The sequence below is a fragment of the Hylobates moloch genome, unplaced genomic scaffold (assembly GCF_009828535.3).
Source record: "Hylobates moloch isolate HMO894 unplaced genomic scaffold, HMol_V3 SCAFFOLD_23, whole genome shotgun sequence".
NCBI lineage: Eukaryota > Metazoa > Chordata > Mammalia > Primates > Hylobatidae > Hylobates > Hylobates moloch.
The window spans coordinates 18,733,168-18,757,900 of record NW_026652298.1 but is presented as its reverse complement, the minus strand read 5'-3'; the positions used below and the strand labels follow the sequence as shown (position 1 = coordinate 18,757,900).

General features: G+C 38.6%; 1 protein-coding gene across 4 annotated transcripts in view; it reads right to left on the bottom strand.

The window, feature by feature from the left end:
- The window catches only part of SLC30A5 (solute carrier family 30 member 5), a 38,609-nt gene that overhangs the window by 2,522 nt on the left and 11,354 nt on the right, over nucleotides 1-24,733 (bottom strand). For 2 of the 4 annotated variants that reach the window (XM_032144801.2, XM_058434025.1), the window contains 12 exons: nucleotides 23,828-23,894; nucleotides 22,258-22,343; nucleotides 18,555-18,642; nucleotides 13,784-13,871; nucleotides 12,197-12,273; nucleotides 11,299-11,469; nucleotides 10,492-10,780; nucleotides 10,103-10,311; nucleotides 9,306-9,463; nucleotides 8,093-8,222; nucleotides 4,835-5,036; nucleotides 3,303-3,529 (listed from right to left, as the gene is read on the bottom strand). In XM_032144801.2, the coding sequence (XP_032000692.1) occupies nucleotides 3,303-3,529; nucleotides 4,835-5,036; nucleotides 8,093-8,222; nucleotides 9,306-9,463; nucleotides 10,103-10,311; nucleotides 10,492-10,780; nucleotides 11,299-11,469; nucleotides 12,197-12,273; nucleotides 13,784-13,871; nucleotides 18,555-18,642; nucleotides 22,258-22,343; nucleotides 23,828-23,894 (1,792 nt within the window). Of the gene's footprint in view, nucleotides 1-3,302; nucleotides 3,530-4,834; nucleotides 5,037-8,092; nucleotides 8,223-9,305; nucleotides 9,464-10,102; nucleotides 10,312-10,491; nucleotides 10,781-11,298; nucleotides 11,470-12,196; nucleotides 12,274-13,783; nucleotides 13,872-18,554; nucleotides 18,643-22,257; nucleotides 23,003-23,827; nucleotides 23,895-24,733 lie in introns of those variants that run through there. The other 2 variants (XM_032144802.2, XM_032144803.2) reach the window with 1 other exon arrangement.

Below are 24,733 nucleotides of genomic sequence, written 5' to 3'. Positions count from 1 at the left end.
TCACTCTGTTGCCCAGGCTGGAGTGCAGTGGTGTGATCTCGGCTCACTGCAACCTCTGCCTCCTGGGTTCAAGCGGTTCTTCTGCCTCAGCCTCCTGAACAGCTGGGACTACAGGCACGTGCCACCACGCCCAGCTAATTTTTGTATTTTTTGTAGTTTTAGTAGAGATGGGGTTTCACCATATTGACCAGGCTGGTCTCAAACTCCTGACCTTATGATCCACCCGCCTTGGCCTCCCAAAGTGTTGGGATTACAGGTGTGAGCCACCGCGCCTGGCCTGCAACGGACATATATTGTTATTGAAATAAAAAATACTTTAGGCCAGGCGCGGTGGCTCACGCCCATAATCCTGCACTTTGGAAGGCCGAGGCTTGAGCTCAGGATTTCAAGACCAGCCTGGGCAACATGGAGAAACCTCAGCTCTATTTAAAAACAAAACAAACAAAAACTTAAAAAAACCCCATGATGTACTACTATCCACTAACTATGAGGTGAGAGAACTTTACTAATTTTATTTATGAAAACAATGGGTTAAGATGATAGAACTTAAATATTCAAGATGCCATCTTTTCATCAGCAGATCCCAATTACTTTAATATGATGTAGTAAACCACAAGGTGAAAGAGAGTCTATTTTATATTTGTTTATTTCTAGGAATTGCTGGTTTATATTCTCATCTTATTTTTCTACATGACTGTTTTTTCCTTTGAGACAGTCTTGCTCTGTCACCCAGGCTGGAGTACAGTGGTGTGATTTTTGGCTCACTGCACCTCTGCCTCCTGGGTTTAAGTGATTCTCATGCTTCAGCCACTCAGGTAGCTGGGATTACAGGTGTGCGCTACTACTATACCCAGCTAATTTTTTTTTTTTTTTTTTGAGACGGAGTCTTGCTCTGTGGCCCGGGCTGGAGTGCAGTGGCGCCATCTCGGCTCACTGCAAGCTCTGCCTCCCAGGTTCATGGCTCACTGCAAGCTCCGCCTCCCAGGTTCACGCCATTCTCCTGCCTCAGCCTCCCGAGGAGCTGGGACTACAGGTGCCCACCACCGTGCCTGGCTAATTTTTTGTATTTTTTTAGTAGAGACGGGGTTTCACAGTGTTAGCCAGGATGGTCTCAATCTCCTGACCTTGTGATCTGCCAGCCTTGGCCTCCCAAAGTGCTGGGATTACAGGCCTGAGCCACCGCGCCCGGCCTAATTTTTTTTTTGTGGGGAACGACGGATACTCACTCTGTTGCCCAGGCTGAAGTGCAATGGCGTGATCTCAGCTCACTGCAACCCCGACCTCCTGGGTTCAAGCGATTCTACTGACTCAGCCTCCCGAGTAGCTTGGATTACAGGTGCCCGCCACCACGCTTGGCTAATTTTTTATATTTTTAGTAGAGATGGGGTTTCACCATGTTAGCCAGGATGGTCTCGATTGCCTGACTTCGTGATCTGCCCGCCTCAGCCTCCCAAAGTGCTGGGATTACAGGCGTGAGCCACCGCGCCTGACCCTAATTTTTGTATTTTTAGTAGAGATGGGCTTTCACCATGTTGGCCAGGCTGACCTTGAACTCCTGGCCTCAACTGATCTGCCCACCTCAGCCTCCCAAAGTGCTGGATTACAGGCATGAGCCACCATGCACAGCTAAGATTGTCTTTTTCTTGACTTAGAGGATGATGGACAGTAAGCCTTTGCCTGTTTATATGTGCTGCAAATGTTTTTTCCTGGTCTGCCTTTTATGTTTTATATTTGTTAATGAAATCTTCCACCAACCGGCAATTTTCAACTGGTCAAATTTGTAAATTTTATCCTCCCTTTTTGGCTTCTGGTTTCAAGTATATTAAAAAGTCTTTCCCTACCTTTGTGATTATAAAAATATTTTTCTGGCCGGGTGCAGTGGCTCACACCTGTAATCCCAGCACTTTGGGAGGCCAAGGTGGGTGGATAGCTTGAGGTCAGGAGTTCAAGACCAGCCTGGCCAACATGGCAAAACCCCGTCTCTACTAAAATACAAAAATTAGCTGGGTGTGGTAGGCCTGTAATCCCAGCAACTTGGGAGGCTGAGGCAGGAGAATCGTTTGAACCTGGGAGGCGGAGGTTGCAGTGAGCTGGGATTGTGCCCCTCCACTCCAGCCTGGCAACAGAGCAAGACTCCGTCTCAAAAAACAAACAAAAATATTTTTCTATTTAGTAGTTTCATAATTTTTTGGTCATTTACATATTTAATCCACTGGAAATTTATTTTTATATAATATGGTATAGAGATATAGCTTTTTTTCCCCATCAAGTAAAGAAGTAATTAACTGAAAGCTGGTTATTTAGGTCAACTATTTCTCCCCAGTGATCTAAAATACCATCTTTGCTATATACTGAATTCGATAAACTCCTGGGTCTGTTTCTGGAGAACCTATTTTTATTTCTTCTTTTATGCTACATACCATAATTCTTTATTTATTTTCATTTTTTATTATTTCTTCTGTTACAGACAACCTATTATTATTATTACCCTTTTTTTTTTTTCACACTGTCCAGGAAACAATCCCAGGTCACAAGAATGGGAACTTATTATTGTTTTAAAAGTTGATTTATGTCTTTAGTCTTGTGCAAGGACCAAACTGTTAGTTTTTTTTTTTGAGACAGAGTCTCGCTCTGTCACCCAGGCTGGAGTGCAGTGGCGTGGTCTCGGCTCACTGCAAGCTCCGCCTCCCAGGTTCACGCCATTCTCCTGCCTCAGCCTCCTGAGTAGCTGGGACTACAGGCGCCTGCTGCCACACCCAGCTAATTTTTTGTATTTTTCGTAGAGACGGGGTTTCACCTTGTTAGCGAGGATGGTCTCGATCCAACCTGTTAGTTTTATCACTTAATTCTGTTACTTTATAATTGCAAAGTAGGATCCTATTAATTAATTCTATAAGTTTATGTATGTTTTCTTATTCTCAAGCAGTAACTCTTCCAAGTAAGTTCCAAATAATTTTAGAACATCACAAACCATAAACAAAAATATCCAACGAAGGCAACTAAATTGAAATCTAAATAAAATAAAATCAACATCATTATAATAAAGAGTCTTCTCATCCAAGAAAATCTCATCCATCTATTCGGTCACTGTTTTATGTCCTTTACGTAAAACTGTATTTTTCTCATTTATATCTTGCATATTTCTTGTTAGGTCAACTTATTAAATTTTAAATGCTACTTTCTATTTCTTTTTTGGCCTCTTTTTGTTTTATTATTTATTTGGTTGTCTGTTTTATTTCCAGCAAAGACTTCAAAAGTGTGATTTTCAAGGAAGAAAGTAGTGAAGAAATTACATACAGTACCTTTTCTAAAGCAATATGTAGTTCTTTTTCATATTCTGGTGGCAATCTCAGGAGTAGAACCTGGCAGGCATCTTTAATCAGTGGAACAACACTGAGAAATATTAATATAGCAATAAAAAGAGAACAGAGTGGGTCAGCGATGAACCATCCAAACTGCTCTATAAGAATTGTGGATACAATCACACCAATGCTGCCAAGTGTATCTGCCAAAACATGTAGAAATACACCTACAAATAAAATACATAAGGACATTAAAAATTAAGGCACATCTAATGTAGTTTTTTAATACATTCTACCAATATTACTGGATACCTACTGTGCACCACATACTTTGCTACTGGCTAGTACTTCAAAATGCCTAAAACATGGTCACTGCCCTCAAGGAATTCAGAATACAGTGGTAAAAATATAAGGACATGGGCACTCATGACACAGCATGCTGAATTTTATGGTGTACTTTGTCTGGAAAGGCTTCCCAAAAATCATACTTGAGGCAAGTTTTGACATTACCCACATTACTTATATTAAGCAATCAGAATAAACAATTCAGTATAATAAATGATTAGTACTTCCTCCATTTTTTTATAGTGCAATAAAAATTTCTAAAAAAGGAGTAAGAATTTCCTTTTTGTAATGAAGGTTCATAATAGCACACTGTGTTTACCTTGCAACTAATATCTATTCAGCTGTCACTATGAAAAGGACTCTATAATTATAATCATTTAAAAACTAACATTTAAGAACAAATATATTTTCATTTTCTTTTTTTTTTTTAGATACAGTCTCACTCTGTTGCCCAGGCTGGAGTAAAGTGGCGTAATCTAGGCTCACTGCAACCTCCATCTCCCAGGTTCAAGCGATTCTTGTATCTCAGCCTCTTGAGTAGCTGAGACTACAGGCGCCTGCTGCCACACCTGGCTAAGTTATGTATTTTTAGTAGAGACAGGGTTTCACCATGTTGGAGAGACTGGTCTCGAATTCCCAACCTCAGGTGATCCACCCACCCTGGCCTCCCAAAGTGCTAGGATTACAGATGTAAGCCACTGTGCCCAGCCTCATTTTCTTTTTAAAAAATTTTCTGTGATGGCCAGGCACAGTGGCTTACACCTGTAAGCGATTTTCCTGCCTCGGCCTCCTGAGTAGCTGGGGATTACAAGCACCTGCCACCATGTCCGGCTAATTTTTGTATTTTTAGTAGAGACAGGGTTTCACCATATTGGCCAGGCCGGTCTTGAACTCCTGTCCTCAGGTGGTACTCCCGCCTCAGCCTCCCAAATTGCTGGGATTAACAGGCGTGAACCACCACACTCCCAGCCAGAATGTCCCTCTTTTTAAAGGCTGAATAGTATTTAATTTTATGTGTATTCAGGTAAGAGTATTTTCTATAGTGATAGCTTCACACCTTTCTTTTAGTCACAGATTGCTTTTTAAAAATCAGATCATACCAGAAGCCCAAAACTTAATACAAATAAACACAGAGGGTCGATTTAGAACAGAGTTGAAAAGTAGGATAATATTTTGCAAGGACTCACCCCTCATGTTAGCATTCATGCCTCTGCCCGCAGATCCGTGGCTGTGACCATGCCCATGGTCACTGTGTCCATGCATATGATGTGAATGGCTGTGATCAGATGAGTGACAGCTTCCTTGAGAGGCTCCATGGGCATGGCTATGGGCATGGCTAAAGGCACAGATACCAATAAGGTTTACTATCAGCCCTCCAACTGAGACTGGCTAGCAAAAGGGAGAAAAAAAAACCTTTAAATTAGTAATTTAAAAATAGACTTGTTATTTAAAAGTTATTATATAGCTATATATGTTTTTCTGTTTACAGTTTTGAAAGTATTCACAGTAAAACCTTACTAAGTTTCAGTAAGTCCAAAATTTTAAAAATGTGAATTTTAGAACATTTTAGAAGAAACATTTTAACTTTCAAATATCAAGCAGAATTGGTAAGTAGAAGAATTTGGACTTATTTCAATTAAGAATGGTATGTACTTGGTTTATGGTTTATGTATAAATAAATGATGCAAAGTTTTGTTTATTTAAGAGTTTGAAAGTACTGCTTACTAGGGCAAGCATACATTGTACCTGAAATCTTGTTTATATTACTAGGTAAATTTGAACAGTTTATATGCCAACAATTATAATTTATTAATGAGCAGATTCCAAATATGGTCTTATTATGTCTTAAACATAGTAAAATTTTCCAAAGTAAAACAAGTATAATGAAAAAGCATACATACAATAGTAATCTCTCATTTATTTAAATTAAAAACAAATTTTTTTCTTTGGTAGAGACAGGGTCTATGTTGCCCAGGCTGTCCTCAAACTCCTGGGCTCAAGCGATCTTCCCGCCTTGGCCTCCAAAAGTGTTGGGATTATGGGATTACAGGCATAAGCCACTATGCCTGGCCTCTCATTGTTTTCTTAGCAAAGTGAATGAAATTACTTTAATTTAATGGTGCCACAATAACACTCCAAAGGATAAACAAAGTTACTTATCCTTGATTATCTGCTTTTACAAAATAATCTTGAATAGTAGTAGCTCAGGGTGTTAATTTGCCTACATCTATAATTTAAAGCAATCCATTTGTTTTATAAAAGAAAAATATAAATATGAGAAGGACAAATACTTTTAATTACTTTTCAAAAGTAGTAAGAGATTTACTTTATTAAATGTGTAGGGAGGTTATTTACTTCTTCCTGATTCGGACCGATTGACTCCAGATTTTAAAATTTCATTAGGGTTTATAAGCTTGTAGATGGTTAATGACTTTGAGTGAAACCAAGTACTGCTTACAGAGACTCCATCATCTCATAAGTACTCCTTCTCCCCTACTGAAAAATACTTCATCATTGTGTATTTTATCAGGAAAATAAAAATGTAGAAGATGAAAGTCCCCTATAATTCTACCACCAAGGGTTACTCACGCTTAAAATGGTGTATTTTCCATCTATGTACTAACATACATACACATAACACCCTTTAAAACCAACAATGTCATCATAATACTATTTTACAATTTTTTTTTTTTTTTTTTCATTTTGAGACAGTTTCGCTCTGTCGCCCAGGCTGGAGTGCAGTGGCATGATCTCGGCTTATTGCAACCTCCGCCTCCCAGGTTCAAGCGATTCTCCTGCCTCAGCCACGCAAGCAGCTGGGATTACAGGCGCCCACCACCATGCATGGCCTGCAATTTGTTTTTCACTAGTACATCTTGTAAATATTTTCATGCCAGTATATACAGACACATCTCATTCTTTTCAGTACCTCCATAGTATTCTATTACATAGATAACAAATTTATTTACTTTTTTCACTGGCGGACAGTGAATTGTTTCCATTTTTTCACTATTATAAATAAGGGTACAATGAATCATGTACTACTTTTTTTTTTTCTTTTTTTTTGAGGCAGAGTCTCTGTCACCCAGGCTGGAGTACAGTGGCGCAACCTGGGCTCACTGAAGCCTCTGCCTCGTGGTTGAAGTGATTCTCCTGCCTCAGCCTCCCAACTAGCTGGGATTACAGGTGTGTGCCATCATGCCCGGCTAATTTTTGTATTTTTAGTAGAGATGGGGTTTCACTATGTTGACCAGACTGGTCTCAAACTCCTGACCTCAGGTGATCCAACCACCTCGGCCTCCCAAAGTGCTGGGATTACAGGCGTGAGCCACTGCACCCGGTCAGAGTCATGTACTTTTATATGTTTGTGTGAATGTTTCTGTATGATAAATATTAAATGTCAAAGGATACAAGAACTTAAAAATCCAAAAAAGTCTGTTTTTCCAAACTGTATTCTAGAAAAATTTTACTCATGTATGCTTCCACCAGCAAGATCCAGAGCTGCTTTTTGTCACTTAACAACTGATTTCCTACGACAAGCCAGGTGCTAGAACTGAATTTAAGAGTTAATAATACATAATTCAGGTCCTGAAGATACTTACATATCTTAATTGTGGAAGAATGACAAATTAAACAACTGCAACTCAATGTTGCTAAAAGAAGAATGCACAAAACATAATGAGAATACTGAGAAAAGGAATCTAACAAACTTTGTGGAGAGAAGAGGGGGATTAAAACAAAGTATTTCCAAAAATTAGCCAGGCGTGGTGGCAGGTGCCTGTAGTCCCAGCTACTTGGGAGGCTGAGACAGGAGAATCGCTTGGAAAAAAAAGGAAAAGAAAAAAAGTATTTCACATAAGCAAAATCTTGATGGAGTCCAAAGGGCAGAAGTAAGGAAAGGACATGCCAACTACAAGAAACAGCACATGTAAAGCTTTGGTGGTACAGGGAGAACATTAAAAGTTGCTATAGCTGGCCGGGCACAGTGGCTCATGCCTGTAATCCCAGCACTTTGGGATGCCAAGGTGGGAGGATTGCTTGAGGTCAGTAGTTTGAGACCAGCCTGGCCAACATGGTGAAACTCTATCTCTACAAAATATACAAAAATCAGCTGGGTGTAGTGGCACAGGCCTGTAATCCCAGCTACTCGGGAGGCTGAGGCACGAGAATCGCTTGAGCCTGGGAGGTGGAGGCTGCAGTGAGCTGAGATCGTGCCACTGCACTCCAGCCTGGAAAACAAGAGACTCTGTCTCAAAAAAAAAAAAAAGAGAATTTCTAAGAGGGAGCAGTATAAATGTAAACAGCAAGATAGGAAGTTATGTTGATATAAGTAAAAAATAAAATAAAACCTTCTTAGAGCAATAACTGCAAACAGTTAAACTTTAGGACAGAAAAAACTACGTAAGTATGACTAGAAATTCAAACAGGAAAATAAAAAGACTTACTGTTAACATGTGAGTGTCTAATTCTGGAGGATCAATCAGTCTAGCCACTGACTCCATAAACACAAAAAATGCTATTACTATTAGAAAAAGTCCATTAATAAATCCAGACAGAATTTCTATTCGGCCATACCTAAAAACATAGAACATTTTTCAGAAAAGGAAAATGACAAATTTTTTAAAGTATAAACTTTATAAATGAGGAAACAAGTCCAAATTTTCATACTACTAAGTAATTAATAATATTAGAAAATTAGCAATATTTTAAATATCATATTAATGCCTGGAAGGTCCTTCATATATATATATATATATATACACACACACACACGTATATATACATATATATACATATATATACGTATGTATATATATGTTAAAATGTTATATATTCATCAAAGTCCCTTTTTACTCTTTTTTTTGTTTGTTTTTTTTGAGACGGAGTCTCCCTCTGTCGCCCAGGCTGGAGTGCAGTCGCACAATCTTGGCTCACTGCAAGCTTCGCCTCCCGGATTCACACCATTCTCCTGCCTCAGCCTCCCGAGTAGCTGGGACTACAGGTGCCCGCCACCACGCCCGGCTAATTTTTCTTGTATTTTTAGTAGAGACGGGGTTTCACCATGTTAGCCAGGATGGTCTCGATCTCCTGACCCTGTGATCCACCTGCCTCGGCCTCCCAAAGTGCTGGGATTACAGGCGTGAGCCACCGCACCCGGCCCTCTCTTTTTTTTTTTTTGAGACGTAGTATCACTCCATTGCCCAGGCTGGAGTGCAGTGGCGTGATCTCGGCTCACTGCAACCTCTGCCTTCTGGGTTCAAGCGATTCTCCTGCCTCAGCCTCCCCAGTAGCTGGGGCTACAGGTGCGTGCCACCATACTCGGCTAATTTTTGTATTTTTAGTAGAGATGAGGTTTCACCACGTTGGCCAGGCTGGTCTCGAACTCCTGACCTCAGGTGATCCGCCTGCCTTGGCCTCCCAAAGTGCTAGGATTACAGGTGTGAGCCACCGTGCTTGGCCAAGGGAGCATAATCTTTGAGCTTAATTCCATTCAGTATTTATCAAATGCCCAATTCACATCCCCTTATTTACTTCACATTTTTTAAAAATGAAGATTTGGAAATTATTTGTATTAAAAGTAATATAAGTAATATAATTCTGTTCCTTAAGATGGAATTTGCACTTAAGAAATACCACCTCGATAGTCGATGTACGTACCCATAGGAGAAAATCCGAGTGGCTTTCCACCTACTCATCAGGGCAGCAAAAAGTCCCATGACTAAAGCAGAGCAGTCAAACAGCATGTGGAATCCATCTGAGATCAGGCCCAGACTGTTGGTCAGCACGCCGTAGAATAATTCCACAAAGGTAAAAAGCTAAAAATGTTACAAAAAAAAGGGGAGGGGTATGTTGGGAACTATGTTTCAATTAGGAGGACTTTAACCCTCAATTATCCAAATTTACTTGAAGATCTGCTATAATTGTTTAGTTATTTAACTGCCACTTACATTAGAAACCCTATTTCACACCAATTGTAAAAAACTAAGATAAATCCATTTTACAAACTATTAAATTGTAAAAAACTAAGATAAATCCATTTTACAAACTATTTAAAAATGGTTTTGTTTATATGTCTATAAAAAATAATAAACTAGGTTATAAAATGTTAGCAATAGGTGATTTATACCACTGATTGCTAACAGTGAGATCCTGTAAGTTATTAGAACTCTTTAAATGCTACTATATTTATTGATTTGAAGGAACATACTAAATCAATGCATCTAAAATGCTTCACAAATTGTTTGCTTAAGTGGCTGGGCATGGTGGCACATGCCTTAAGGATTGCCTAAGTAGTCCGAATATGATCTCGTAATCTTACTATTATACTCAGAAAAAATTTAAATTTTAGCCCATCTTATTACCAGAAATTTGGGAAGTACTAAACTTATACCTGAATTGTCAAAATTAAAATATTATGCTTTTAGGATATGCCAATTAACATTTACAAATCTTACCAGATTCAAGCACAAGAAGTAAAAGATCTGCCTAGAGTCACTCTCCTCAAGAATTTGTTTTAGTGATTCCTTAATAAACCTAGGGATCGATTGAGAGCTATGCTGAAAAGCATCACCCATGAAGTTATAAAGAGGTGTTCCTTCAGGAGAATATCCAATAAGGGTACCTTTTTGTCCTCTCTTAGAGGGAGATGATAAGATGTTGGCAGCTACAAAGAGAAAAAAAAATATTGTTTAAATTTTAGAAGTTTAAGCTACCAAAACCAGCACAGTAACTGTCAGCACTACATGCAAGCACTGAAGAATTTCCCAAATTAAATAAAAGATGTGACCATCAAAATCCATAAATAGAAATTTGTTAAAATAAAAACAAGGGGGAAAATGCTTACACAAAATGAAGAATATAGCACTCACTACCACTCCTCCAGACAGGACGTGTTCAGTGCTCTCCTGGTGTGCTGCTTTGTTCATAGCCCGAAGCTGGTCTGTTATTGGATGCGTCCAAAAATTTCCAAAAAGGAGAGCACTAATAAAAATGGGAAAGGATCCGTAACGAGCACATTTGGAAACTTCCATTTTGACTGAACAAATGGAATCCACATAGAAATCCAGGATCATGACAAAAAAGATAACCGTTGCAAAAGGCATAATGAGAGAAAACCAAGAATCGACTTTACTCTAGAAATTAAAAAAAAGAATTGTCAAGACTATACATGTATAAAGTTCGCATCTTACAAGATGTTTCTGTTAATCTTTAAAAAAAATAAAAATCGCATGATTCAATATGATTCATAATATGCCAACATACAAAAGCTATAAGATATTGGTACATTTTCTCAGTATTCTCCAAAGTTTTAAAAAACAAAAGCACTATTGTATAATCATTCGATAAACACTAGGCAACACACAATCTTTAAGCCTAACACATGGTTAATTGCTGCTTCTTCAAATGATTCCTTTGGGCCACAGGAATGTGAGGGATATGTAAATGTAACAGCATTTGATTTGTATTTTCTATAAACAATAAAATTAACTCCAATTTTTTTTAAAAAAACAACAAAGAAAAAGTAAAGACAATTTAAGCCACTTTCAACCTCAAATTAAAATATAATTTATTGAATATAGTGAACTAAAAATTTAATAGCAATTCATTTTACTAGCAATTTAATACCAATAAATTCTTGCTCTTATCTTACCTCAGTTGTCACAGAAAGAACAATTACCCATGGGCACAAGAGAAGCATAGAAACAAGATGAGATAAAGCTTGAAGACGTTTAGCTCCACCAACGTCGATAGCGAGCTTTCTGGAAGCTGTATGAAAACCAACTTTACAGCACAAAGCCAGTACTAGCAATAATACTCCACCCTGTGAGTAAAATTAGGTAAGTCTCATTAGACACACACACAGTTCAATAGTCAATTGTTAAATACATGATTTTTTTTTTTTTTTCCCCAGAGACAGGGTCTTGCTCTGTCACCCAGGCTGAAGTATAGTGGCATATTCACAGCTCACTGCAGCCTCAAACTCCTGTGATTAAAGAGATCCTCCTGTCTCAGCCTCCCAAGTAGCTGGGATTACTGGCACACACCACCACACCACGCTAACATAATATTTAAAGAAACAGAACTAGTATATTTTTCCCATATACTCAATTACTTAACTACTTAAATGGCAGGCAATGTTATAAATTACTGATAATTATTTTATTTTATTTTTTTTTTTGAGACAGAGTTTCGCTTTTGTTGCCCAGGCTGGAGTGCAATGGCGTGACCTTGGCTCACTGCAACCTTGGCCTCCCGGGTTCAAGTGATTCTCCTGCCTCAGCCTCCTGAGGAGCTGGGATTACAAGCATGTGCCACCATGCCCGGCTACTTTTGTATTTTTAGTAGAGATGGGGTTTTTCTATGTCGGTCAGGTTGGTCTTGAACTCCCGACCTCAGGTGATCCACCTGCCTCGGCCTCCCAAAGTGCTGGGATTTCAGGCGTAAGCCACTGGGCCCAGGTGATAATTTATTTTAAATGTACCTTTTTAGTTATAGTTGCTACAACTTTTCAGAATCTTTTGATCCTGTTAGGAACAAAGAAATCATACCTTGTGATCTGCCACACCTAAGAAGGCAATGGCTGTGTAAAGCATATGAGTTAGAGCACTGTCATGATGTCCTTCAGCTAAGTGAGTTGAAGTAAAGGAAAAAAATTCCAAAAAGTCACTCTTTGACACCTGAAGTTCTCCTGAAATTTTAGTTACATTATTTTGGATTGCATATAGACTGATCTGGAGGCCCCAAACCTAATTACTTTCTTTTTTTTTTTTTTTTCTGAGACGGAGTCTCGCTTTGTCACCCAGGCTGGAATGCAGTGGCACGATCTCGGCTCACTGCAAGCTCCGCCTCCCGGGTTCACACCATTCTCCTGCCTCAGCCTCCCGACTAGCTGGGACTACAGGCGCCCGCCACTACGCCCAGCTAATTTTTTGTATTTTTGGTACAGACAGGGTTTCACCACGTTAGCCAGGATGGTCTTGATCTCCTGACCTCATGATCCGCCCGCCTCGGCCTCCCAAAGTGCTGGGATTATAGGCGTGAGCCACCACGCCTGGCCTAAACCTAATTACTTTCAATAACATGTTTCACTTAAAAACAAAACAAAATAAAACAATCTAACATTTAATTCCAGGACCTCATTTATAAATTGGAATGCCTGTATTTCTTTTGTTGTCTCCAAACAATTACAATAGTGCTTAAGATAAACTTGCCAGATGTTAGTAGTTAACCTCTAAAAGACATATTGCGTACATACTTTAAGTACGACAAAGGTACAAGAGCAAGGAATCTCCCTGGACCACTCCTGTCCAGTGGAATTAAGGTTGCCCTTTAAGACTGACATGTAAAATGAGTCCTAAATCTGTCTTCTAAGTCACTGACCATATAAGTCTTAGCAAAGTAAGTGGCAAGCAAAAGAGGGTGGGGAATAGAGGTTGTATCACAAGCAACCTGGAGCTTTTCCAAAGTCATACTCTTCTCCCTCACTGTAACAAACAAAATTATTATTAGTTTACTAATAAGTTTTAGGGCAGTGAGTATCAGTAATAGAAGAATTAAAAACTGGTGCTTGGAGTTCTGCTGGATGGAGTGGGTAAGGATGTGTGAATAGAAAATAGAAAAAAAGGCATGTTTGTAGAGTAAAATGAGTAGATATATTTGACTAGAAAGTTGGGTTTCCATAAGAGAAGAGTTGGGGCTGAGCTAGAGATAATAATTTAGAGCAAGACAATGAATATTAGGTAAGGGAATTTGGACTTTTTCTTTCAGGCAAGAAGATACCAAAGGTTTTTCATTTATGAGCCTTTTAATTGTTAAATTATAAGGGAGCAAACATGTTGAGTGGCAAATCACCTTTTTTTGTTTTCCAGCACCAGGACATTCCAAAATATTCTTTCAATGTCCCTACATTTCTGAAAATTTAGGGTACTGTAGGTGATATAAAGATGCTATAAAATATTTAACTTATAATGAGTTTGTTCATTATTTGAATACTGATTTAGAATATCTACATTAATCTATGAAAGTTTCATTCATCATTGATCAGTTTAATTCACTCATCCTTTCTTTTTCCATTGTTCCAGGCTTCTAGTTTTCCACAAGACTTGAAACAACTCTGATCTATTCCAAAAGGATACGGTGTTCAGCCATTTTAGCCATGAGATCATCATTGTCAAAAAGCAATAAACAGATCACAGCAATAATGAAAAAAGCAGCTCCCCTTGTCTGAAAATAAAGAAAATAACATCAAGGATGACTTTTTCAAGGGTTGATTTTTAAGACTGTTAACTACATAAATACTAAAGAAAAACATTTTCTCAAGTAAGCATTTACAAAAATGCATTAAAAAACTAAAAAAACATCTGACATTAAAGCTCTTATATAAGCTTACAGTATTAGCAGTAAGGTATCAAAGAGATATAAACTAATGATAACACTGATTACCTCTTTGCTAACATGGCTAGGCATATTACTATGCACAAATTGTTACTGTTTACAGAATCAACCTTCCTAAATGCAACTTTACTTCTGGTTGAAAAGCCCAAGTAGCTAAAGAATAACTGGTAGGAACTTACTTTACTCTACAATATGCAAGGAATAGAGAATATTCTAGATACTACTCCTCTAGAGAAAAATAATCCAGAGGGCACGGTAAAACCAGCAAAGTCATTTCTAAGATCTAGTAAAGTATAAAGTACTTAAAAAGCTGATAAACTTAAAATTTATGTTCTCATTCCAGGGAAATTTTTTTTTTTTTTCAGACAGATCTCGCTGTCGCCCAGGCTGGAGTACAGTGGCGTGAACACAGCTCACTGCAGCCTCCAATTCCTGGGCTCAAGTGATCCTCTTGCCTCAGCCTACCAAACAGCTGGGACCACAGGCCTGTGCCACCATGCCTGGTTAATTTTTTATTTGTAGAGACCAGGTCTAGCCATGTTGTCCAGGCTGAGGAAAAAGGTTTTCATAAAAGAAAATTATAGAAAGGATATATTAGCTTAGTTTATGTAAATATTTCAGAATGGTAGCTTCAAGAGCAATCTAAATAGCATTACTATACATTCCTTTTTTTTGAGAAGAGTCTCACTCTGTTGCCCAGGCTGGAGTGCAATGGTGCGATCTCGGCTCACTGAAACTTCCATCTCCTGGGTTCAAGTGATTCTCCTGCCTCAGCCCCCTGAGTAGCTGGATTACAGGTGCACATCACCACGCTTGGCTAATTTTTGCATTTTTAGTACAGACGGGGTTTCACCATGTTGGTCAGGGTGGTCTTGATCTCTTGACCTCATGATCCACCCGCCTCGGTCTCCCGAAGTCCTAGGATTACAGGCATGAGCCACTGTGCCTGGCTAAATAGCATTACTATACATTCTATATTTACAGATTTACAGGTATAACGTTTTGTATGACACATATACTTGTAGAATACCTACTATATATAGATACATTAAGTGTATTATATATACCTATAATGGACGTATAATACAATACTTCTATTAAAGTTTACAATGCAAAGTGAGGATACTCTTCTATTCATTATATGATTACCACTATAATGGATAAATTCTCTGTTAGTGTGGTATTACAACAAAATTCAGTACACTCCACATAAGAAAAACCACGTACTTTTAAATTTCTTAAGTTTTCACTGAGTTAGGATATGGCAACATCAACAACAATCAAATACAGAGAATGTAACTTAATCTTTTTGTTAACAAAGAAGGCAACTGAGAATTTTGTAATGCTTCAGTCTCATAATTAAGAGAAAGAGGCTGGGCGCACTGGCTCATGCCTGTAATCCCAGCACTTTGGGAGGCCGAGGTGGGTGGATCACGAGGTCAGGAGTTCAACACCAGCCTGACCAATATGGTGAAACCCCGTCTCTACTAAAAGTACAAAAATTAGCCAGGCGCGGTGGCAGGTACCTGTAATTCCAGCTACTCAGGAGGCTGAGGCAGGAGAATTGCTTGAACCTGGGCAGCAGAGGTTGCAGTGAGCTGAGATCGTGCCACTGCACGCCAGCCTGGGTGACAGAGTGAAACTCTGTTTAAAAAAAAAAAAAAAAGAAAGAAAAAAAAGACCAGGTGTGGTGGTTCACATCTGTAATCTCAGCACTTTGGGAGGCCAAGGTGGGCAGACCACAAGGTCAGGAGTTCAACACCAGCCTGGCCAACATAGTGAAACCTTGTCTCTATTAAAAATACAAAAATTAGCGGAGTGTAGTGGCATGTGCCTGTAATCTCAGCTACTCGGGAGGCTGAGGCAGAAGAATTGCTTGAACCTGGGAGGTGGAGGTTGCACTGAGCCAAGATGGTGCCATTGCACTCCAGCCTGGGCAACCCAGTGAGAATGCATCTCAAAAAAAAAAAAAAAAAGAAAAAAACAATCATCAAGTCCTGGACTGATGCCCTGATTCATTTCTCACACTAATGAGAACACTCTCATTTCTAGTTACTTAAGGAGGAAAACTTTTTTTTAAATGTTTTCAAGTGATTTTTATTTCTTTTGTGAGTTGTCATTCCCAGTTTTTTGCTGATTTCCTGCCAAGGATCTTAAGCATTTTTTAAACTGAAATGGGTGATTTATACTTTGAAAGAAATGTAAAACTTATTTCTGGCAATTTTTGTTGTTAGTTTTTCGTATACACACTGATTTCTGTTATATGTTAAGTTTATAATCATTACGAAGCCAAATATACTGAGTTTTCCCTTTGTGATTTCTTCCACTGCTTTTACGCTCAGAATTTTCTCCATCTATGTATTTTATTCTATGTTTTTACAAATGTTTATTTTGTAAACTCACAAAGCTCTTCAATCCACTTGAAATTTATTTTGGAGTACTCTGTGAGGGGGAAGGATTAAATAGTGGCCCATGCTTTAATACTAATGACCCAGTTTGAAATCTACAGGCGGAGTATTCTTTTACTCTGCTCTACTTGGCATGTTACTTTGTTCACTTCATTACTTCATTCATCTCCCTCCATTACTTTGCTTGAAAGTCCCTTTCACAATAGGGACTATTATACCTTGTTTGTCTTTATGTAGCCTTTCCTTTATGTCTAGGAAAATGCACCATGCACAGGAAGTGTGGGAGATCGGTCACGGTGGTGGGAGAAATTATAGGAACAGAAGCAAACCTTCTTGGAAGGCCGGGGGGTTTTGCAAGTTTTGAAGGATATTTTGGCTGAAGGCAGCCAGATTCTCTTATCAGAAGCCTAAAAGCTTAAGGCGTAGATACAAGGGAATGTAGAGGAGTTTATCTAAATAGCTCGTTTACTCATGTTGTCCTAAAGCCGACCTTTGATCATGTGCACTCAAGACTGCTCTCTATGTAGGGGGTCAACAATGTTATTTACCCACAAAGTGTGTTGATTCAAGGCCTTTGTCATTAAATCTATACTGAATAAATGCCGCAGCTGCTGACTCTTTACAGCACCCTCCTTAGGGTCTGTAAGTGGCCTGGTTCCCTAGCCCACTCCTTCACTAAATACCTGTGTCTGAGTGCATTTGTCATTCAGCCAGGGTCTGCAAGTCGGACCCAGCAAGGAAGTGTTTAATTTGGTAAAATAGAAACACTATATAGTTCTAACAGTTTGGAACTGTAGATTGGTAACTCATTTAACAAAAGGATAATACTTGAATCACTTAGGATGAATAGGAGTGCTTAGGTGGCAAAATGTTGGATAAATGTTCATCATAATTTAAATTTAACAAGTTTTTAGTTATTTTTCAAAAATGATTTATGGGGTTAAGAATCAGTAGGGGGTTTGGGGGAAAGGTGCATGAGTACAACATGAAAGAGATCACTGTGGTGATGCATCAGTTGTATATCTTGTAATGATGGTTACACAAATCTACACATATGACAAAATTTCATAGACCTACATGCATACATACATACATACATACATACACACACATGATCGTATGTAAAATTGGTAAAATCTGAGTAAGGTCTACGGATTGCACCAATGTCAATTTCCTGTTTTTGTTTTTTTTTTAATTTTTGATTTTAATTTTTGTGGGCACATAGTAGGTATACGTATTTATGGGGTACACGAGATGTTTTGATACAGGCATGTAATGTGTATAATCACATCATGTAAAACAGGGTATCCATCCCCTCAAGCATTTAGCCTTTGTGTTACAAATAATTCAATTATACTCTTTTAGTTATTTTAAATGTACGACTAAATTATTATTGATCATAGTCACCCTATTGTGATATGAAATACTAGGTCTAATTGACTGGTTTTGATAGTGTACTTTAGTTGGTTAAGAAGTTACCTTTGGGGAAACTAAATGAAGGGTGAGGGTCCTCTATGTACTATTTTAGCAACTTCCTAGGAATCTATAATCATTTCAGAATCATTTTCCACTGTTTTCATGTTCAGAAATTTCTCCAACTATGGATTATATTTTCACAAATATCTATTTTTGTAAACTTACAGAATTCTTCAAAAACAAAAAAAATTGTAAAAATGTAAAACTAGCGGAAAAAGCCCCAGGATTTTTTTTTTTTTTTTGAGGCTGAGTCTCACTCTATCATCCAGGTTGGAGTACAGTGGTGTGATCTCAGCTCACTGTAACCTCTGCCTCCCAGGTTCAAGCAATTCTCATGCCTCAGCCTCCAGAGTAGCTGGGATTACAGGTGCCCACCACCATGCCCAGCTAATTTTTACATTTTTAGTAGAGACGGGATTTCGCCATGTTGGCTAGGCTGGTCTCAAGCTCCTGACCTCATGTAATCCGCCCGCCTCAGCCTCCCACAGTGTTGGGATTACAGGCGTGAGCCATTGCGCTCAGCCTCCCTGCATTCTTTTACATGGTGAAAGATAAGATTTTATTCCTTTGGATAATATATGACATACATACTTTCCATTTCCAAGTAACTGATAATGGAAAATTCTACCTTTGCTGGTCCTCCTCCAGAACTGGTGAACAAAACACTGAGTAGTGAAATGACAACAATATCACTGTGTTCAAATAGCAGCAAAGTCCTACAAAAATAAAACATTATCATTCATGAAATGTAATTTATCTTTATCAAGATGCATGAATTCAACTAGAGTTAGAGAAAGAAAAACATTTCCCCTTGATTTCACAAAACATAAGAAAAATAAATAGGTACAACTGCTTTAGAAAATAGTTTGGCATTATCTACCTTAGAAAGATTGAAGCTACAAATACCCAATCATACCACTCATAGAATTACGTCATACAGATTTCTTATTCTTGTATAGGTATGTATCAGGTAACACAAGGTTGCTCATACCAGCAATGTTTGCAGTAAGCCAAAAAATACAGGCAATGTGGCTGGGTACGGTGGCTCACACCTATAATCCCAGCACTTTGGGAGGCCAAGGCAGGCGGATCATGAGGTCAAGAGATCGAGACCACTCTGGCCAACATGGTGAAACCCCGTCTCTACCAAAAATACAAAAATTGGCTGGGCATGGTGGCACGCGCCTGTAATCCCAGCTACTCGGGAGGCTGAGGCAGGAGAATCACTTGAACTTGGGAGGAAGGGGTTGCAGTAAGCCAAGATGGGGCTGCTGCACACCAGCCTGGTGACAGAGCAAGACTCCATCTCCAAAAAAAAAGGTACAGGCAACATATACCCATGTGCCGCATAACATTATTTTGGTCAATGATAGACCACATATATACGATGGTGGTCCCATAAGATTATAATGGAGCTGAAAAATTCCAGTCACCTAGCATTAATGCATTACTCGTGTTTCTGGTGATGCTGGTGTAAACAAGCCTACTGTACTGCCAGTCATATAATACAGTACCTACAATTATATACAGAACATAAGACTTGATAATGATAATAAATGACTATGCTATTGGTTAATGTATTTACTATAGTATACCTTTAATTATTTTAGAATGTACTTTTGCTTGTTAAAAATAAAGGTAACTATATCCTTTGACTTCAAATAGTGGTGTCAAAAACAAAAAAAAAAGTTAACTGTAAAATAGCTTCAGGCAGGTCCTTCAGGAGGTATCCCAGAAGAAGGCATTGTTATCATATGAGATGACAATTCCTTGCATGTTACTACCCCTGAAAACTTTCTAGTGGGACAAGATGTGGAGGTGGAAGACAGTAATATTGATAATCCTGACCCTGTGTAGGTATAGGCTAATGCGTGTGTGTCTTAGTTTTTAACAAAAAAGTGCCAGAAGCAGTGGCTCATGCCTGTAATCCCAGCACTTTGGGAGGTTGAGAAGGGTGGATCCTTGAGCCTAGGAGTTTGAGACCAGCCTGGGCAACATGGCAAAACCTGCTCTCTATCAAAAAAGATACAAAAGTTATCCAGGTGTGGTGGTAGGCACCTGTAGTCCCAGCTACTGGTGAGGCTGAGGTGGGAGGATCCCTTGAGCCAAGGAGATGGAGGTTGCAGTGAGCCAAGATTGTGCCATATACTCTAGCCTGAACGACAGAGCAAGATCCTGTCTCCGAAAAAAAAAAAAAGTTGAAAAAAAATTAAAAACAGAAAAAAGCTTATAGAATAAGGATATAAAGAAAGAAAATATTTTTGTACAGTTGTACAATGCGTTTATGTTTTAAGCTGTTTTTACAAAAGAGTAAAGTATGCTAAGGTTAAGCTTCTACCTCCTGAGGTCAAGTGATCTCTTCCACCTCAGCTTTCTAGGTAGCTGGGATTACAGGCACGCAGCACTATGCCTGGCTAATTTTTTGTAGAGATGGGATTTTGCCATGTTGTCCAGGCTGGTCTCGAACTTCTGGGCTAAAGCAATCTGCCCACCTCGGCCTCCCAAAGTGCTGGGATTAAAATTTTTGCAATTGAGAAACTGCATGATGGTTTTAGTAGAAGAATGAGAGGGCAGTGTTGGTAGTGATAAGGTCAGGAGCTAGATGACTAAATAGGGAACCAAGTAAAAATATAAGTACTTCCCCTTTCCCTCCTTATTGTAACACAAAAGGACAGTGATATAGTAACACAGGAACCAAAACATAATTTCATGAATAACAAATTTAAAATACTGCAGATGATAAGCAATAGCAGCACTCAATCATATTCAATCATATTCAAGCATAAGGTGAAAAACCTCTTCCCAAGCTAGGAAATTCAGCTAGCTTTCTCACCCCTCCACGCTGCAGCTGCTACTGTGGCTAGAGATATGACATTTCCAATTATACTTACTCTGCATCTGACAAAGTACATGACAAACAAGTCAAAGGGATCCCAATCCAAAAGCTATTCTATTGGCCATGAGAGGGGAAAGGACTTTTCACAAAGCATTTCCACATTTCTCACCCTTCACTTTCCACTCTGTCTACCCCACTATTCTGAGTGAGATCCCCAACCTCTTTGGCACCAGGGTCTGGTTTCCTGGAAGACAATTTTTCCAGACAGCAGTGGTGGGGGGCTGTTTCAGGACGAAACTGTTCCACCTCAGATCATCAGACATTAGATTCTCATAAGGAGCATGCAACCTAGATCCCTCCCATGCACACACAGTTCACAATAGGGTTCGTGCTCCTATGAGAATCTAATGCCATTGCTGATCTGACAGGAGGTAGAGCTCACGCAGTAAAGCTTGCTCCTGCTCTGTGGCCTGGTTCCTAATGGGTTACGAACCCATACTGGTCTGTAGCCAGGGGGTGGGGGATCTCTGCTTTAGAACATTCTTTTTTTTTTTTTTTGAGACGGAGTCTTGTTCTGTTGCCCAGGCTGCAGTGCAGTGGCGTGATCTCGGCTCACTGCAACCTTCGCCTCCTGAGTTCAAGTGATTTCTGGCTAATTTTTGTATATTTTTTAATAAAGGCGGGGTTTTGCTATGTTGGCTAGGGTGATCTCCAACTCCTAACTTCAAATGATCCACCCCTTGGCCTCCCAAAGTGCTAGCATTACAGGCGTGAGCCACAGTGCTGGCCAAGAACATTCTCCATTTCACTCCTTACCTCTCATTCTCACGGCAAGGCATTTTTTCTTACACTTATTCACTAAGTAAAATCCTTTACAGATGGGGAAATGTTAAAAGCATACTCATACACAGCTGCATGATACAATTCCTATCAATGGTCCCTAAGCATTTCCTCCTTAAACCAGTCCACTTGCAGAAAAAGACTAAGCTATATAGATCTAGGGAAATATGAAATGGGAGTAGTTTACTTTATCCACCATGCATTTAATCTGATAATTGATATACTACTTCTGAGACATTTACTTATGAGAGTATTTGCAAAATTGTGTAAAAAATGAGTGCTTTTAGAGATTTTGTTCTCCTTATTGGCTAATTTTATTTGCCACTTCAGACCTTTTATTATAGCTTCTAAGTTGTTAACAGGGATCACAAATAAATGATTAAAAAGCCATTTATGCTAAAAATTTTCTGAAACTTGGAATTCTAACTAGTAAAATATCTATGACAAATCATGAATAAATATATTAATGGTATTCACCAAAGAACTAGCCCAGAAACTAAACAGGTTTGTTCTATATGTTGAATTCTCTCTGATGCTATAAAAGTGCTAGACACATTTATACAGATAAATATTTGACATAAAACACAGTGGAACAAAAATAATATTCAAAATGAAGAAATACAAACACACATTCAAAATATGCATTTTAACTTACCTTAGTGGTCCACAAAGAGTGAGGCCAAAAAACCACAAGAGTGAAATAATACACCCAGCAACTGCATGTTTAAATATTTTGATCCACTATAAATGGAAACAAAAAAATTAAAAATTTCAGTCACATATATTTTGCTATATATCCAAATTTTAAATAAAATACAGAAAGATAATAATAAATATTTTAAAGGTGAAATAATTACGTATTTTGAAATTAAATAGAAAACATAAGATCCCTTGACTAAGTCTAGATTTCCAAGACAGTATTCTGGGCTGGGTGCTGTGGCTCATGCCTGTAATCCTAGCACTTTGTGAGGCTGAGGAGGGCAGATCACCTGAGGTCAGGAGTTCAAGACCAGGTTGGCCAATATGGTGAATGAAGCCCCATCTCTACTAAAAATACAAAAATGAGCTGGGTGTGGTGGCGGGTGCCTGTAATCCCAGCTACTCAGGAGGCTGAGGCAGGAGAATCGCTTGAACCTGGGAGGCAGAAGTTGCACTGAGCTGAGATCGTGTCACCAGCACTGCAGCCTGGGTGATGGAGCAAGACTCTTTCTCAAAAACAGAAAAATTAAAAAGGACAGTATTCTGTTTTCCATTATCTATATTCCTGTCTGCTGGTAGATTTTGAAATCTTTTTCTTCAGAGTATAATTTTACGATTTCTCAGTTTCTCACTAGTTTCCTAGGATCATTTAACTTTTTGTTAAATTCTTTTCTACCAGGAATTTTTAGTGATCCAATTATCTGAAAGGAGAGAAAAAAGTTAAAATGGGGTTTAGACTATTAATCCTATTTAAAAAAATGTTCTTGGTCTCTGAAACAGAAATCCTTAAATTCATCTAATAAAAAAATTATGACACAGGTTTGTAAGTCATGGCATAAAGCAAACATGTACTATGGTATAACTGCTGCCCAAAGAAGTGATGATGTGAGATGATTATGCAAAATGTAGGACATTTCTAGTTTGACTCACAGCTGCCTAAAGAGAACAGTGACAATGATCATGAGGGTGTCACATTGTCACAATGATGATGAGGCATCATTCTAAGAACTTCATAGGTATTAATTCATTTCTTCCTCACAGTTCTGTTAGGAAGTTACTATTATCTCCATTTTACAGTGAGCAAATTAAGGTAGAGAGAAATCAAGTAACTTGCCCAAAGGGTCAGTAAGGAGGACAGACAGAACATGACTTTGTCTGACTTCAGAAATCTCACGCTTAACCCCTATGCTTTGTCAGCTTTCCAGTGACATTTGTACTAGGCTCTTGGGCATGCTTTCATGTCCAATTTGTAAATCTTTCAGAATAAGAAGTGTGTACTGAAGAAAACAATTACATGAATGCTTTATAATTTTTTTTACCCTCTTGTTTTTTTAAAAACATTCCATGATCTTAGTACTTTATGATTTAAAGTCTCCATTCTGAAAAGACAAGAGCAAGTTAACTCTAAAATTGTTCTGTGGCATACTTAAATCATTCATTACATACCCATTATAAAAAATAAGCATTGCCTCCTGGCCCACTAAATGAGAAGCTGCTAGGAATAAAAGATTCTGCAAAAATCTTACCTGGTGTTTGGTAATAGTTTTCCCAGAAGAAAATGGCTTTTGAAACAAAACCATAAAAAATGCAGTCCTGTAAATATCGAAACATTAATGTATTAATATTAATCCATATTAAACACAAGATACAGTTTTAAGTAAAGACACTTATTTTAAACAAATATGCCAGAACTTGAAGTGCTATCCTCTGAATAAATCATACTGGAGAATTACACTTATTTTAGTAAAACTCCTATTGCAATATTTTGATAACTTTTTTTTTTTTTTTTTTTTGAGATGGAGTCTCGCTGTCACCAGGATGGAGTGCAGTGGTGCGATCTTGGCTCACTGCAACCTCTGCCTCCTGGGTTCAAGCGATTCTCCTGCCTCAGCCTCCTGAGTAGCAGGGATTACAGGAGCGTGCCACCACGCCCAGTCAATTTTTCATATTTTTAGTAGAGATGGGGTTTCAACATGTTGGCCAGGCTGGTCTCGAACTCCTGATGTCAGGTGATCCACCTGCCTCAGCCTCCCAAACTGCTGGGAAAACAGGCATGAGCTACCACATCTGGCCAATAACTCTTATTTTCTAACTGTCTTCAGAACCAGCTAACAAGCCACAAAAATAAAGGCGTCACAATTTTTTTATATCTTAAAATATCAAAGAAAAGAATTCCTATTTTCTGTAAAATTCAGTAATAAATCTTGAAATAGTATAATGAAAATGAAGAAATTACTAATTATATATCCCTACCTTTCACATTGCCAAAATAGTTATATAAAAATGCACACAACTTGGCCAGGCACGGTGGCTCAAGCTTGTAATCCCAGCACTTTGGGTGGCTGAGGTGGGCAGATCGCCTGAGGTCAGGAGTTGGAGACCAGCCTGGCCAACATGGCAAAACCCCATGTCTACTAAAAAAAATACAAAAA